At 45.8% G+C, this 17,213-nt stretch overlaps 1 protein-coding gene across 3 annotated transcripts in view; it reads left to right on the top strand.

Moving 5' to 3' along the window:
* Ank3 (ankyrin 3) overlaps nt 1-17,213 on the top strand; it is a 317,856-nt gene that overhangs the window by 154,735 nt on the left and 145,908 nt on the right. For all 3 annotated transcript variants that reach the window (XM_032888731.1, XM_032888729.1, XM_032888730.1), the window contains 3 exons: nt 8,639-8,737; nt 11,551-11,748; nt 15,368-15,466. In XM_032888731.1, coding sequence (XP_032744622.1) covers nt 8,639-8,737; nt 11,551-11,748; nt 15,368-15,466 — 396 coding nt within the window. The remainder of the gene's footprint in view (nt 1-8,638; nt 8,738-11,550; nt 11,749-15,367; nt 15,467-17,213) is intronic.

Here is a 17,213-nt window from a genome sequence, read left to right as displayed (position 1 = left end):
ATTGCCAACCCCTTGCAATTCCATTTCCCACCCATAACGTCATCATGGCAACTTAGCATCCCACTCGATCCTGTCTAGTCTGTTATATACCTTGTGGTATTGAAGTGGGCCCCCTCACCTCCCCCAAAATTGCCTTTGCCAAGATTCTGCCAGATGGGAGTTAATGTTACATGAGGTTGGAGAACAGCTTTTTTTTTTTTTTTTTTTTTTGGTCCAGGACATCTTGCAATTGACACTTTACATACATTGCAAGTTTGCAAGAGTTGAAACGAATTCTTATGCCAAAGAAACAAACAAACAAAAAAGACCCACCAACATTTGTGTCATTTGAAAAGAGAGGAAAACGCAAGTGTTGTGTTGGCAAGCACATTATCCACAAAAGATGTATACGCTTGCAGTGTCCTGGTTTACAAGAAAGGGAAATCTTATTAGAATGAATTCTGAGCGTTAACAGACTGAGTCATGCTCTCCAATCTAATCTTCACTGACAAACAGCTTCCCCCCGTGAGAATTTCAGGGGATTTGGGGGCGTGTGGGGGTTTTATTTTATTTATTCATTTTTGTTTCGTTATTATTGTTGTTGTTCTTTTTAAGGATGAGATCGTTCAATAGTGCTTCCGCAATAGATAAAAATGAATCCAAGGGGCTGGAGAGTTGGCTCAGCGGTTAAGAGCACTGACTGCTCTCCAGAGGTCCTGAGTTCAATTCCCAGCAACCACATGGTGGCTCACAACCATCTGTAATGGGATCTGATGCCCTCTTCTGGTGTGTCTGAAGACAGTGACAGTGTACTCACATACATAAAATAAATAAATCTTTAAAAAAAAAATGAATCCAAAACAGAAGGGGAAGCAAGACCTGCGAGAGGGCTCAGCGGGTAGAGGAGCTTGCTGCCAAGCAACCTCTGCTTGCTCCCCAGGACCCACATGGTAGGAGGAGAAACCCAGGCCCCGAAGTTGTCCCATGACCCCCACATACATGCCACAATACACACATGCACACACAAACAAATGAGTACAAAGCACAAACTTTTTTTTTTTTTATCATAATCACTGGACTAGAAAACACTTGTGTAAAGGGTAGTCTGAGGTCTGGGGATGTGGCTCAGTTAGGCCTACCATTTATGAAGCCCTGAGTTAGAGCCCCAGAATCACATAAAAGGGATGGGGGGGACAGGATAATCTCAGTACCGAGAGGGGGAGACAGGAGGATTAGAAGTTCGAGGTCATCCCTCAGCCCTCATACCATGATAGAAGCCAGACTGAATTACCCGATACACTGACTCAAAAACAAACTAACGAGAAAACACCCTTGAAAAGACAGTCACTCACTTTGTTCATTAACTTAGTAATGGGAGGGGGGAGGTATTTGTTTGTTTTGTTGGTTTTTTGTTTTGGTTTTGGTTTTCTGATATAAAGCCTTACTATGTAGTCTAGTATAGCCTCAAACTGCCTTTGTAGTTCAGGCTATTCCCATACTTCCCATGTTCCCACTTCAGTCTCCCTGGCACAGGGAGAGTGTCCCATCATGCCATGTTAGATTCAGTTACCCCATCATTGCTTATCTTACCTTTGAGATTAGGGAAGACTAGACTAATGTTGAAGGAAAAAATATTCGTGATTCTTATTAAAGAATGTGTGGAAAGATGGCTCAGTGGTTAAGAGCACTTGCCGCTCTTCCAGAGAAGCCATGTTTGATTTCCAGTACCTATAACCACCTGGAACTACAAGTATTTGGGAATCTAACGTTCTCTTGTAGCCTCTGTGGGTACCTGCATACATGTACATGTGGATATACACATGTAACAGTAAAGATATGTCTTTTAAAAATTGATAAGTCAGGGGACTGGTTCAGCGGTTAAGAGCTCCAACTGCTCTTATAGAGGTCCTGAGTTCAATTCCAGCAACCACATGGTGGCTCACAACCATCTGTAATGGGATCCGATGCCCTCTTCTGGTGTGTCTGAAGACAGCTACAGGGTACTCACATATATAAAATAAATCTTTATTTAAAAAGTTGATAAGTCAGGCAGATTTCTCTACTAAAGAGCTTCACTGTACAAACCCAAGGGAAGAGAGAGCCCAGCTCAACTCTGAATACAACAAGGAAAGTTAAGGTATGACATGAAGCAGAGCTGGAAAAGTCACTAACAGGGAGCATCCTGGGGTAGAGGGATTATGGCAGACAGAGCATCATGACAGACAGAATCTTTTTCTGAAGGTAGATTGTGATGCTAAGATGGTGGTGGGCGGGGTTAAGGGATTGTAGCAGATCAAGGATTGCGGAGTTTCTCTGCTCAGAGAAAGCAGAGGAAGCAGAGGTGAAAGAGCAGAACCCCCAAGCTGGGACACTGATAGGCGACATCTGTAGAGGCAAGTTCAAGTTAGATGTTTCCCTAAGGAGGTACAGAAAAGAAGACAGAAATATCAGAGGTAGGAAGGTTATGTGGAGTTTTTAGAGAGCCTTCTAAGATACACCACAGTACAGCAGTTCGCAACCTATGGGGTCAAATTTCCTTGGGAGTTGAACGATCCTTTCACAAGGGTTCTTGTATCAGATATCCCACATTTCAGATATTTACATTATGATTCACAACAGTAACAGAATTACATTTATGAAGTGGCAACAGCAATAATTTTATTGTTGGGGGTGACCACAACGTGAGGAACTGTATTAAAGGGCTGCGGCCTTAGGAAGGTTGAGAAGCACCGCCATAGTAGATTGATTCTGATCCTGTCACCAGCACTGGGTAAACTGGGCATGGTGGTGCACACCTAGAACCCTAGCACTCAGGAGGTAGAGGCAGGAGAATTTAGAGTTCAGGGTCATCCTGGGGCAGCATAGTGAGTTTGAGGCTAGCCTGGCCTACACAAGATGCTGTCTCAAGGAAATTAAAAAGAGACAACAAGGATTTGGATCTTGGAAAGAGTGTCTCTCAAAACCTTGAGGCAGGGGCGACCACGGGTGTGCTAACTGGACAAGGGAAGGGAGCAGAGAAAGCCAGGATGAGGCCGAGATAGATGTTAAAAGGTTTGAAATGCCACCCTGAAGAATTGTTTTAATTTTGTGCGTGTAGATGTTGGTATGTGCAGGGGTGTGCTCCTGGGCAGAGGCCAGAGTGGAAACTAATTTTTGGAGAGCCTTGTCAAGTGTGGTCCTCGATTATTCTCTGCCATGTTGCCTTGAGATGAGGGTCCCCCCTGAACTTGGAGCTTCTTCCTGCCTGACCCACATTCCAACACTCCACCATCAGCACCTGCAACATCGAGGCAGAGGCTATGCATGACTGTGACCAGTTTCTTACCTGGATGCAGGGGATTCGAACTGGGGTCCTCGAGCTTGCTCACCAGCACTCTTATCCACTGAGCTTCCTCCCCAGCGCCACCCTGAAGAACTTAAAGTTCACAGGGAAGTGAATGGAGGACGCTGGGCTCCTTCCTAAACAAAGCTCTGTGCAGGGGGACTGTGCTAGGGAAAGTAAGACGCTATTGAGCAATAAAGCCAAAAAACTTCTCAGTGCATGTCATTTATTTCCTTCCTTTCTTTCTTTCTTTTTCTTTCTTTTTTTCTTTCTCTTTCTTTCTTTCTTCCCTTCCTTCCTTCCTTCCTTTCTTTCTCTTCCTTCTCTCTCTCTCTCTCTCTCTCTCTCTCTCTCTCTCTCTCTCTCTCTCTCTCTCTTTCTCTTCCTTTTTTGTCCAAAAGATATAAGTATCTGCCAATTTTTTTTGACTGGATCAAGTATGGCTTGTTGAGTGTAGACGTCTTAAGTCTTAGCTGAGCAACCTTGGTGTCCTTGTTTGTAAAAAATCTGGGCTTCTCACTCAGGATCTTACCTTAACTTGGTGCTGGTTTCTATTGACCTCCCAATGTCCCTAGAAGCTGAGCCAGCCCCACCTGTACAGCTGGTCTTCCTGACAGGATGCCCAGCTTCCTTGTGGGGCATCTCTCCTGCGGGAACTGTCCTTGAGAGCTCTGTAATTTGAAAAGTGCCGGGTCACCTTTGCAGCTGATGGAATGACGCCAACATCAAAAGCATTCGAGGACCGTCCTGTTGGCCGCTCTTTGCAGTGTAGGGGGACTGATGAATCTGACCTTGGGAAACAGCTGACTGCGTCACTAAAGCACTGTGATTGAGGGAGCAGAGGCTGCAAGAGTGCCAGGGCCCTGCTCTCCCTCTGAGGAGAAAGAAATCTTCCTATCTTGAGTCTGCAGGGCCCACTTATTTGCAGTAGACAGCAGATATGTAAGTGTTAGGCCGTAGCAGAAAGAAGGGTGGATGTTGAAAAATCTGAGCTTGAGGATGGGCTTTCCCTGCCCCTTGGTTGTCTTGAGTAGTTATTATTAATAGCTTTAATCTCCCTGGGCAAACCTCCTTGCAGAGCTGGGGATAAACCTAGGGTCTCATACCTGCTGTGCTCAGCACCTGAGCTGTGCCCATGTCCCCTCTGATCCTGAATTCAGCCTGTACGTCCATGGGAGGATAATCTCTTGAAACTGAAAGAATTTAATGTTTTTTATTAATTGTTATTTGTGCACGTATGCTATACGTGTGCAGGTTCATGTCACCGTGAACGTATCAGAGGACAATGTTGGGGAGTCAGTTATCTCTTGGCTTGGGTTCCAGGGAGGAAACTCAGGTCTCCAGGTCTATGTGACAAGTATCTTTATGCAGTGCGCCATCTCTCTGGCCCTCCCAAGAGTCTTCATTTTAGTGAAGAACATTTTTCCATGTACGAATAATTGTGGGGATAAAATTGTGTGTGGTCTCTTCAGAAAATATATATATATATATGGATGGCAAAGTCTAAATAGAGATAAATCACACTTGACTATGAAGCAAAAAACTGGCTTCCTGAAGCCTAAAATATGTTCTTTTTTTTTCCAGAATAAAAACTTAGTTTTAAAGGTAGACTCAGAAAAAAACAATGTCCACATGTTGGGGCGTGTGCCTAAAACTATTTAGAGTCAGTACTTGGATTTGTTTTTGTTGTGGTGACCACATATGATACTTCTAGCATGTAGTGTGTTCTGCTGAGGTGGCCACCCATGATCATGGGGTGTGTCACGTGTTCAGCTAAGAGCCATATTTGGTGATATGGTGAGTGGCGTGGTGGTGTTGAAGGTAACTGCCCAGGATGATGGAGAACTGGGGTGCCTCTCTATCTGCAGGGTGTTAGCTTGTAATTTTCTGTACACGATGAGTCTCTGCAATCTGGCATTTTCATCCACCGATGGCAGTCACTGAATGGCAGGGTGTGTGTGTGTGTGTGTGTGTGTGTGTGTGTGTGTGTGTGTGTGGTGTGCGTGTGTGTGGTGTGCGTGTGTGTGTGCATGTGATGTGGGGGTGTGGGTGGTGTGTGTGTGGTGTATGTGATGTGTGTGATGTGTGTATGTGTGGTGTGTGATGTGTGTATGTGTGGTGTGATGTAGGGATATGCACAGTGTGCGTGTGGTTTGTGTGTGATGTGTGTGATATGGAGGGAGTATGTATGTGGTATATGACAAGTGTGTGCTGTATGTGGTGGTGTGTATATGTGTGTACATGTATGTTTGTGTGTGTATGTGTGTGTCTCATCTGTGAAAATGTATGAACGTTTCTCAAAGCCGTCACACATGTTGTGGCTTCTGCATGGCCTTCATTCCTTAGTTTATCAGTTTCCTACAATAGGAATATCTTGTGTCTGCCAAGGATAACTGATGAACTGTGACTTCTCCATTCTTTCTCCGTCTGTCTGTCATTTGTCTCTATTTCTCAGTGTCTGCGTGTCTGTGTGTGTTTGCATTTATATGTGTTTGTGTGTTTGTGTGTCTATGTGTATATATGTGTTTGTGTGTATGTGTCTGTGTGTGTTTGTGGGGGAACTATCGTGTGTGCATGTATGAGTGTGCGGTATGTATGGTGTGTGTGTGGTGTGTGTGTTTGTGTGTGGTGTGTGTGTGCTTTGTGTATCTGTGTGTTTGTGGGGGAACTGTTGTGTGTGCATGTATGAGTGTGCGGTATGTGTGTGGTGTGTGTTTGTGGGGGGATTTTATGTGTGCATGTGTGTGTGTGGTATATAATGTGTATGTGTGGTGTGTGTGTGTAGTTTCTGTGTATATGTATGTTTGTATGTGTTTTTTGTGTTTGTGGGGGAGTGTTGTGTGTGCATGTATGTGTGGTGTGTATTTGTGGTATGTGTGTAGTATATGGGTATTGTGTGTGCATGTGTGTATGTGGTGTATGGTGTATATTTGTGTGCATGTGGTGTGTATGTGTGGTATGTGTGACTTTGTGGTGTGGTGTGTGTGTGCTTTGTGTATGTGTTTATGTGTGAGGGGGTGTTGTGTGTGCACATGGTGTGTGTTCGTGTGCATGTGGTATGTATGTGTGGTGTGTGTGAGTTTGTGGTATGGTGTGTGTGTGTGTGTGTGTTTGGGGGGGTTGTGTGTGTATTATGTGTGGTGTGTATGTGTGGTATGTGTGTGGTATGTGGGTGTTGTGTGTGCACATGAGTGTGTGGTGTGGTATGATGTGTGTGTATGTGTGGTGTGATGTGGTGTGTGTGTGTTTATGATGTGTGTATGAATTGTCTCAGCGAGACAGTGTGAGGGCAGAGTCCCCGCTGCTCTGTTTCTCCTTACACATGCTCAGGTACTTCGTTACTAGGAAACCACCAGGACTTGGTGGTGGGTTTGTTTGGGTTGCTGTTGGTTTGTTTGGTTGTTGTTCGGAGGTTCCATGTTCTGCTTTACCCATGGCTTCCTCCTGAAAGACGGCGTCGCTCTGACTTATAGAGCAAACACTTGACATCAGCATGACAGGGAGGATAGTTCGACACCCCTGGAGAGTGTTCCAGTTGGCTCGTGCACTGTTCTCTATTGGAATCCAGTTTTTTTTTTTTTTTTGGTTCTTTTTTTTGGAGCTGGGGACCGAACCCAGGGCCTTGCGCTTCCTAGGCAAGCGCTCTACCACTGAGCTAAATCCCCAACCCCTGGAATCCAGTTTTAAGGACACGGAGGCTCCTTAGAGTTGCGGTCGTTGTCCCACATGGCGGTCCCTGCTTGCTTACACATCACAGTCGCCAACCAGCCTTACACCTCGGCCTTACTCCTCAGATCTGCCCAGCTAGAAAGTGGATCCAGGATGCTGGTCAAACGCTGGCACTGGTAGGCATGACTGTCTCTAGGGTAGGTTTCATCACTTGCAGAGATCTTCACACCGGACAGCACAGAGGCCAGCATGTCTGAAAACTCAGGAGGCTGGGGCACTTGGGCAACTTCGAGTGAGCGACTTTCTGCTCACCCAGCTCCCTGCTGAGTCTCTTGGCTTAATTATCCCTTAGCAGATGGTCCTTGTCTATGAGAACTGAAGGAAGGCCCACGGGGTCCAGGGGTGCAAGGCTCTGGGAGGCGAGGAATGCAAGGAAGAAGGCTGTTGAGAGCTTGTGACTCTAAATAAGTGGAAAATGAACTTTTGTGCCTACCAGAAGAGTTGTCAAAACGAGTCATAAAGCTATTGCTGTTGACGGGAGTGACAGACTCGGGGTGCTAAAAGGATAGCTCGGCAGCTAAACGCGCTTGCTGCCTTTTCAAAGAACACAGGTTTGGCGCCCGCACACGTGATGGAGGGCTCACAATCTCCTGCAACTCTGGCTCCAGCAGATATGACAGCCTCTTCTGGCTTCCAAGGGTACCCATATACGCATGACATACACTCACACAGAAACATACACATAAATAAAAATAAAATGAAATGAAATAATTTTAATTATAAAAATAAAATAAAAAATTTAGAAACTCAAAAAAAAGAACCAATGAAACATTAGAAAAAAAATTTGCTCAAATATTGAGTGTACTTAGATTCCCAGCATTGCCAGAGCTTGTACCGTAGCTGTTACTAGTCAGTCTACTCTGAAAACAAAATTTCTTATCACTAACATCTGTAGAAGCCAAAATTAGACGTGGGGTTTATCGTCTGGAGCACGTCTCCTTCTACCAGCAAGTCATGCTTAGTAGCAGACAGGGGACTGACCGTGAGGATACCTAATTCCTTAAAAAGGGTTTTTAACAAATCATTTAATAATCACAAAATTGTTAATAGTTTTCATAGTTTGATCAGTCATATTTGAACAGTTAGATTTATCATCCCAGTCAGATCTATTTCAATATTCAGGGACTGTGTTCTCAAGAAATCAGGAAAGCTCTCTTAAATTTAAATTTATATATGCTCACACCAGAGGATAAGGTGGATTAATCAATACACACGGAAGTAAAACATTGAGGTAATGTATTGAAGAAAAAAGCATTCAGGGAGTATGGTGCAAAGACATTTAAGAGGAGGAAGGGTAACTATATGATTCCCCTCATAATTCCTTTTGAAAGGTTTAGGTCTGAGGAAATAGTCCAATTGGCAGAGTACCCGTTGTGCAAATTTGGGGACCTGACTCCAACCCCCAGAACCCACAGAAAGCACAGGGCTTCATTTACAAAAATATAATTCCAGGTTTTAAAATATAAAATTACTTTACAAAATCCACGAGCAAATCTTTGAATTCTGCCTGGCCCACAGCATCCTAGATGGTTTATACCGTGAGGGGACATAAACAACACACCGTGTTTCCGAAACGTGCTGACTTCCGGTATCGCCTTTGTTCCACAGGACGGTCTGACCCCGCTGCACTGCGGGGCGAGAAGTGGTCACGAGCAGGTGGTAGAGATGTTGCTGGACAGAGCCGCCCCCATCCTTTCAAAAACCAAGGTAAGGTCTTCGGTTCCTGAACATCGTACCATGCTCAGATCTGACTCTTGAGAGGAGCGAGCACAGCCACCAGTGCTGCTAAATGGAACGAGAGATCGTCACTTCTTTAGGGGAGCCGTAATCGGCTTCGGACTGAGGGGATGGCTCAGAGGATTAAGGCTTGCTCTGTAGACATGAGGACTGTGCTTCAGGTCGCCAGCACCCACACTGAGGCTGTAAAAAGGAGTGAACGCCTATAATCCCAGCACTGGAAAAGCGAAACAGAAGAAGCCCTGTGAGTCTGCTAGCTAGAGGAGCCAGAACCAGTAAGAAGAGGGTTCAAGCAAGAGACCCTCTCTCAATAGATAAAGTGGAAGGTGATCGGGGCAGACTATATCCACTGCCATCCAGGCATCTGCATGCACGCATGCATGTATGATTGTACACCTAAGTATGCACATACACATGCAAGCATACGCACACGCAAAATCAGGTTAGGTTTATGAAGTCCTTAAGGATGAGGTATTCTACAGCAAAGCCGGGTGTTTGTTTGTTTTTGTTACTTTGGTCTACAGAGCGAGGCTTTCAGTACTCAGCCGGCTACTGCTTTGAAGAGACTAAAATCTCTACTTTCTGGCTGGGTTCTGAGTCTTTTTCTACACCACCCCCCCCCCAGCCCCAGTTTATTTCTTGAGAGTTCATAGACTGGGGCTGGGGGTGCAGTTTAATGGTAGAGTATTTGCCTGTCCACACACTGAACCCTCAGTTTGCGTAAATTTAAAACATTAAAACTCTGCTTATGCATTCCGGCCACTGTGTAAGATTTGAGGGATAAGCCTGCCTGAAGCTAGGCTGGGTAGAACTTCTCATCTATCCCAGCAGTGCTATGCCAGGCACATGCTGCCATGCCTGGCATTTTATGAGGGTTCCAAGGGGATCAAACTCAGGTTCTGAAGCTCGTACGGTAAGCAGTTTGCCAACTCCGCCACATCCCTGGCCTGCCAAACAGACCTTTTTGACTGTCTGCCCTACCTGTGTTCACCAGGTCTTTAAGTCAGCGTCATCTGGGCAGAGTTCATTCCCCTCTCAGTGCTCCTTATACCGTTTAGAAAGAATCAAGAACTTGAAGCAGAAACCAGGAATGAACACCACTTGCTTGCTGTCTCAGCGCCATGTATACCTAGCCCACCTGCCCAGGGAATGGCGCCACCCACAGTGGGCTAGGACTTCCTACGTCAGTTGCCAATCAATACAATCCCTTATAGACATGCGGGCAGGCTGAGCTGATTTGGGCGATCCTACAATTAAGAAGTCCTGCCCAGGCAACTCTAGGTATATCAAATTGGTTAAATCTCACCGGGATAGGACCTCTTTCTGTTTGTGACACTGCTTCCCACTTAGAGCCTCCAGGAAGTCCTGTGTTCTCTGAGATTTGTTTACTTTGCACTTCCTCTAAGACTACAGGAAAACATAAGCAAAGGAGGATTTGGAGAAAGTGAAGGAAGACATGTGAGGAGCAGTGTCAGATAGGAAGTGCCCCAGGCCTTGGCGACACCGTTAGTGTCTACTTTGGTTCAGAATATTAACGGGGAATGCTCTAGGCAGGGCCATTCCAGTTCCCCAATGGCTGACCAAGTATTTAAATTCATTTCAATATTTATTACACTTTTATCTTCTTTTTTATCTCCAGAACTTTCTGCTAGGCAGTCTGGGGAAATGCTATCATACATTTCTTGCCTTTGAGAAGCAGGGATATCTGAAACATGTGGCCATCAGTGGTAACAGAATAGCCGAATGGTTTCACATTGCTTTGCCTAAGAATTTTTCATGCCATACTACAATGAATGTAGGGGGAATAACTGGTTGTAGAGAAGTCATGTGTTCCTGGTTCCCCTGGGGAACACGTCCCAGGTCTTCAAGCACTATTGATGACTACATTTTTGAAAACAGAATTTGCTGTTATCATAGAGAAAATGGCTTCTCTGCCCCATTTAATGTGTTAAAATATACTGTCAGCAGTTTAGACCTCCCTGTGGTGAATGAGCCTGCTGGGAATCTCCAGGCTCTCCCACTTGGCTTCCACACTGAACGGAAGCTTGTAAGGACTAACATTGTCCTGCTCCGCCTTGATTCACTTCTCCAACCACTGAGGAGTGACTGTCACTCTAACCATTTTCCCTTCAGTGCTGGAGACTGAACCTAAGGGCTCCTAGATTGATTTCTTTCCTGAGATCTTGAAATAAATCTTCGATTTCTTCACATTGCACGTGATTACTATTAAGCCCGGATGATTTAAACTGAGGTCTCCTCCCTGGGCCGATGGTCAGTAGCTTCCTTTGATTGATCGACACACGGGGGCGCCAGACTTCGAGAAATGAATGAATTTCCCTGCCACTTCCGGTGTTGTATCTGGAGCTCCTTACTTTTCAGGTCATCTGCAAGGGCAAAACCAGCAACAGTCCAGTGGTTACAAGTCGGCTCTCACTTTTTTTCCCTTGTAGCTTTAAATGATAAATCCTACAGAGAATTTAGTAACTTCTGGCCCCTGGTACAAACCATATAAGTTTCAAACTGGGGAAAGAAATTACCCTTAACAATTTGGTTTATTTCTTTGATGCAAGAAAGGAAAGTTTTGTTTTGTTTTGTTTTAAAGCAGGAACCGTTCAAAAGGATGGTCGGCGCCTTTTAAAAAATGTAAGGTATTTCCAAATGAGGAATCAGAGTTTTTAAACACGCTCCTGATTGTTCTGCTATTCGGCTCATTTGAGATTAAAAAGTAAAAAATCAAAAAACAAGCAAATAAAAACAATGAGTCCTCTTCTTCTGTGTTCCAGAATGGACTGTCCCCACTGCACATGGCCACACAAGGAGACCATTTAAACTGCGTCCAACTCCTCCTCCAGCACAACGTGCCCGTGGATGACGTCACCAACGACTACCTGACCGCCCTCCACGTGGCGGCCCACTGCGGCCATTACAAAGTTGCCAAGGTTCTTTTGGATAAGAAAGCTAACCCCAATGCCAAAGCCCTGGTGAGTTGTCCTGCCTTCCGGCCCGAGCGCGAGCGTCTCTCCCGGAGCCCATGGCGCCCTGCATGCGGAGGGATTGCCCTTCGGAGACAGAGTGTCCCTTCAATCGTGCTACTTTGTTAATCTTTCCAAAGGTCCTTGGGAGGAGACAAAGCCTCCTGTGCTGGTGAGAATCAAGCCGCCGATGCAAAATGGCTCTTTCTTCAGGGTCCCACTCAGGCTCCTCTTACCCGAGAGGAAGCCTGACATTAAATGGTTATAAAAGGACCCACCTAGGGTTGGGGATTTAGCTCAGTGGTAGAGCGCTTGCCTAGCAACCGCAAGGCCCTGGGTTCGGTCCCCAGCTCCGAAAAAAAAAAAAAAGAAAAAAAAAAAAAAAAAAGGACCCACCTGACCAGCTTCGTTCACCTCGCTGCGGTAGTGTTATGATTCCTCGGGTTAGAAATTTGAGGGGCTTTGTTGTTTTCTTTCTGACATGTAGAATCTTGAAGCAAACTACACCTGACCGCCTAAACCTCTTATCCCAGCCCCTGGAAGGCTGAGACAGGAGGATTATTATGAGTTCAAAACTAGCCTGATCTATAGGAGACTGTTTCAGATAAAAATAATAATGTATGTATGTACATACATACATATACATATATATATGTATATGTACACACACACATGTGCACCTCTGGGCATAATAGCAGAAGCTGAAGAACTCCAAGTTCAAGGCCAGCCAGGTCTAATAACAAGTCCCAGGCTAGCCAGAGTTACACAGTGAGACCCTGTCTTAAAAATACTAATATTTGTCCAAGAACGCGTGAACTGAAAGGATGTTAACCTTCAGTTTTCTTGATAAGACAATGCTTGCTATCGTTAAAGTAAATAACCCTTAGTGAAATGTTGACATTTCATTCTGACCAAGCCCGGGTGCTCAGGGAAAGAATGAAAATGCCCACCTACAGGGAAGATGTTAATTTACTAGTAATTTTGAGGTAAAGGTCGAATCCAACCAACCCTTCCTGGCCGGTTTCCGCTTCCCTCCAATGCAGCCTTGTGACTTTGGCCTTCGGAACCTCTGTGCCTCTGCCTCAGGGGGTCCTGAAATTCAGTGGAGAGGAGGGAGCTCAGCATTGTGAACACAGCCGGCAACGCCTTTGTCTTTGTAACCCCAACGGCTTCTACCAAAAAAGTATTTTAGGAGCTGCTGGCCTGCCCAGTGTGTCAGGAGCCTCTGCCTTCTGAGAAGGGAGGGGACGGCTGAATGACCATGACTCACTCTTTTTCCATAGGAGGAAAAAAAAAAAAGGACCTAAAGCAGGGTGTGGGACTTAACTTTCATTTTCCTATGACTAAAGTTTTCCCAACAGAGAGACATTGTAGACAGTTACCCTGGGATGGATTCTAGCCAAAAAAAAAAAAAAAAAGTGTTCCCAGAACCCGTTCGGTGGCACCTGCTATAGTTTGACTTTAGCCTGTGTGGTGGACTCCGCGTTTGTACAGTTCCCTACTGACTCCTGTAGGCAGCCCCGTCTCAGCTAGGGAACAGTTCTGTGGGTAATTTGTTTCAAAGCCGAATCTTTGATGAGATTAAAGCTTTGAGCAAACGATCTACATGCAGTTGACTCACCTAAGTTCTGTGTCTTTAGAGTAAGCTCACGTTCCAAGTCTTTTGGTTCGGTTTGGTTTGATTTTTGGTTTTGCTTTTTGAGATAGGGTTTCTCTGAGAGTCCCGGCTCTCCTGGCTTTCACTATGGAGAACTGGCTGGCCTCTAACACAGAGGTCCACCTGCCTCTGCTGGGATGAAGGGCCCACCCCATCACTGCTCTGCTGCTGCCTGCCCTGTGAATCTTAAAGTTGCAGTGTAAAGGAAACTCTCTAGGGCTTGTAAATACAGTGTCCTGTCACATGGGACAAGTCCGAGCAGGCGCTGGCAAAGGTTGACTGTGCAAACAAACTTAGCACTCTTTATGCTGGTGGTTTTTTCCCAGCTGTTTTTGAATTTGAACTAAGGCAAAGGGGAACATTAGCTTCTTAATTCAATACATAGAGGAATGGAAAGTGCTCAGTAAATATACTCTGATCCCTTCCTACCAAGTCTCAGAAGGATCAGTCTAAATGCCTGGGAACCCAGGTACAAGGCAGGACACTAACGCCTCTCTCGAAGGCAAGTCCATCCTCTCTGAATTTGGGAGTTCGATGTTCCAACTTTTCAAATCCGGACAGTGGGGGTTTAATGAGGCTGTGTTTCTTGTACAGAGTTGCCCAGAGGCAGGAAGAGAGTGGGCGTTTTGAATGAAATAAAGGAAATAAAAAGGGAAGGAAGGGATATGACGGCTCCTAGGTGTGGTGCAGGAGAAAGTTTCTTATAGATGTAAGGGAGACATAGAGGCAGACTCGTCCGGGAGAGTCTTGAGTGGTCATGACCCGAACCATGTGGGAGAGGGAGGAGGAAAGGGAGAGAAAGGAGCCAAATACAGCAGCAGCCAGGAGGTCAAAGGTGCAAAAGGGGCAAAGGCGGGCACAGAGACAGGGGTGGGGGGCTATACATGGAAGAGCCTCTGGGGGATGGGCAGCCCAGCCCAGGAATGTTCAGGATAGAGGAAGGAGTAAGTTAGCCATACCTAGAAACGGTAGGGACTGAGGAATGCTGGGAGAACCTGGAGGCCAGGTCCACTTTGATATGTTAAACAGGCACATCAGCTGCAAGTCCCTGGGTTTGAAACTTAACACCCCGTTTGCATCATAGCAATCAAGGATAATATGAAGGATCAACTGGCCGGAGTGGGGGGGTCAGTGGCAGCTCAATCATTTAGAGCCGCAGCCTGTCCCCCAAAGAGGCAAGACAAATGACATCAGCTAGGGTAATGGCTCATGCCTGCGGGACAGACCATCCAAAGTAAAAAGTAGAAGGGCTAGAACACTGGCTGCTGTCTTAGAGGACTCAGGTTCAATTCCCAGCACCCACACGGGAGTTTACAACTGTTTGTAACTCCAGTTCCAAGGGATCTGAGTTCCACGGGGCATTGCGCATACCTCATGGGCATCCATAGCATCTATACACGTAAAATAATCACCTAAGGGCTGGAGAGATGGCTCAGCAGTTAAGAGCACCGTCTGCTCCTCCAGAGGTCCTGAGTTCAAATCCCAGCAACCACATGGCGGCTACAGCCCTCTGTAATGGGATCCGATGCCCTCTTCTGGTGTGTCTGAAGACAGCGACACTGTGCTCACATACATAAAATAAATAAATATCTGAAGTAATAATAATAATTTTAAAAAGAAGAAGAAAACCAGAAGGCACATTTCTGAGTTCTTGGCTTCACATAGTGAGACTCTGAGTCAAAAATCAAGATGAGATTTTCTTAAGATCATTTGGAACAGCGAACTCTAAAATAAAGTAAGAACGTGTATACACATTTTGTCTTTCCCTACAAGGGGCTTACAACCTGGGAACCTTGCTAGGCACCGGTCCAGACCCCTTTTCCTTCCTGGAAAGGAAAGGCATGTGTCTAACTGCTTGTGGTTCTGAAGTCTGCATAGCACCTTACTGTACGAGTCGTCTTTGCCCACGCACAGTGGAAACTGACTCCCGTGGACTGAAGTTAAGTAGATACATGTGTTTGCCCCTTACAGAATGGCTTCACCCCTCTCCATATCGCCTGCAAAAAGAACCGAATCCGAGTCATGGAACTCCTTTTGAAGCACGGTGCATCTATTCAAGCCGTAACCGAGGTGAGAGTACTTGCGAGACTTGGGGGAACGGCTTTGGCAGCCGTGGGTTCCCCTCTAGGGAAGCAGCTGTGTCAGCTTGGGTTATCGTCCCAAGCCACCTTCTCTACTCTTCCCTGAAGGGACTCTCGAGATTAGGAGGAGCGGACGCAGTGAGTAAGTAGGTTCGTTAAATACAGAAATACAGTGCAGAACACACACAGTCGCAGTGCGGGCTCCTGCTGAAAGGTGGCCAGTAGTCAACCTTACATGTGCTGTTTCTCTAGTGGAGGCCAGTTTGTCTCCTGCGGGCATCTCGTTGGCATACTGCCTTCCCTTGGGTAGAGGCTGGCTGTGCTACCGAAGGGTCCACACCTGCTGCTGGTGGCTGGCTGAAAGACTGAGAGACTGAGAGACTTGTTCCTGTGGTGAGAGTAAGGACTGTTTTGTGTGGACGTTTGCAGCGAATGAAGTATTGGGAGTGCTTTAGGAGCAGGGAAGAAGCCCTGTGTACTTTTCCTTGGAACCCACCAAGAGAATCTGTCCTTGTGAGTCAGCGCTGGGTCCCCACATAGCACTCAGGCCTGTGCGGCCCACTCCAGAACTGCCCCACCCCACTCTGCCTCTCCACCCTCCCAACTCTAGGAGCTCTCTCTGCGAATTGGAGCATTAGCTCTTCTCCTAGAGCAAGCATGTGCGTCTCTTTCATTTGCCAGGCTGGTGCTGCACATCTGGACCACGGGAAATCTGCCCTTACTGCCTGTCTAACCCTGGGTGCTCTCCAGGGGACAGACACAAGCATATTTCTAGCCATGTTTCTATCCAGTTATTAACCTATGACACTGTGACTCCTCTGTAACCCCAGAACCCACAGACCTAGCCCTCCTGTCCTCACACGCCCACAGTTCAGGAAGTGTCTTACTAAATGCTCGACTCTGGGCACACAAGCTTCCGTACTGTTCCTTGTATGTGGCATGATTGCCTTGCCTGAAAATGCTTCTAAACTCTCAACACACAGAGGTTAGAAATCCCTGAGAAAGGACGTTTCCTGAGACTTGTGTCTGTGTGTGAGGTGCCCTTGTGTTTCTCTTATAGGGCAGTGATTTTTATCTCAGCGCAGGGAAACCCTTTAGGGGTCAGAATGGACTCTGAGGCAAAGGTTGGACCGAAGTTGTCTAAGTGTTCAGGGATGTTTGCCAGAGCTGAGACGCCTCTACCAGACTCCAGCTCCCTGAGGACTTGAGAGGGCATGACACCTCACTCTCCTGTTGCTGGGACAAGATGGCAAGCCCAAGCAAAATGTGCTCTATCCTCCTTTGCTTGTCTTCATTTTTGGGAGGTCCGCAGGCAGACTTTTTCTTCTTTCAGCATATACTTTACTTTTATGGGTAGAATTTGTCATATGTGTACATGTATGTATGTATGTGTGTGTGTGTTCTATGTATACCTATTGTGTACCATTTATATACATATTTTTTTCTCATATATATGAGAACCTTTAGCCTTAGCCACACTAGGCAATACTCTACCACTGAACTTCAGAACTAGCCCTGCCATTCAGATGGATGGATGGATAGACAGATAGATAGATAGATAGATAGATAGATAGATAGATAGATAGATAGATATGAATTATAGACCTATCTCAAATTTCTATAGAGATTCTCTACACCCTTCTCTCTCTTTAAAGAAAAGGGTCAATTTTTTCTCTTCCTGTTATTTGTATCAGGTTCATGTTGTAAAGTAATTAAATTCTGAACATGTAAAACAT

The sequence above is a fragment of the Rattus rattus genome, chromosome 18 (genome assembly GCF_011064425.1).
Source record: "Rattus rattus isolate New Zealand chromosome 18, Rrattus_CSIRO_v1, whole genome shotgun sequence".
In the NCBI taxonomy this organism is placed as follows: domain Eukaryota; kingdom Metazoa; phylum Chordata; class Mammalia; order Rodentia; family Muridae; genus Rattus; species Rattus rattus.
Note: the sequence above shows the minus strand (reverse complement) of the source record. Positions and strands in the feature narration are given on the sequence as shown.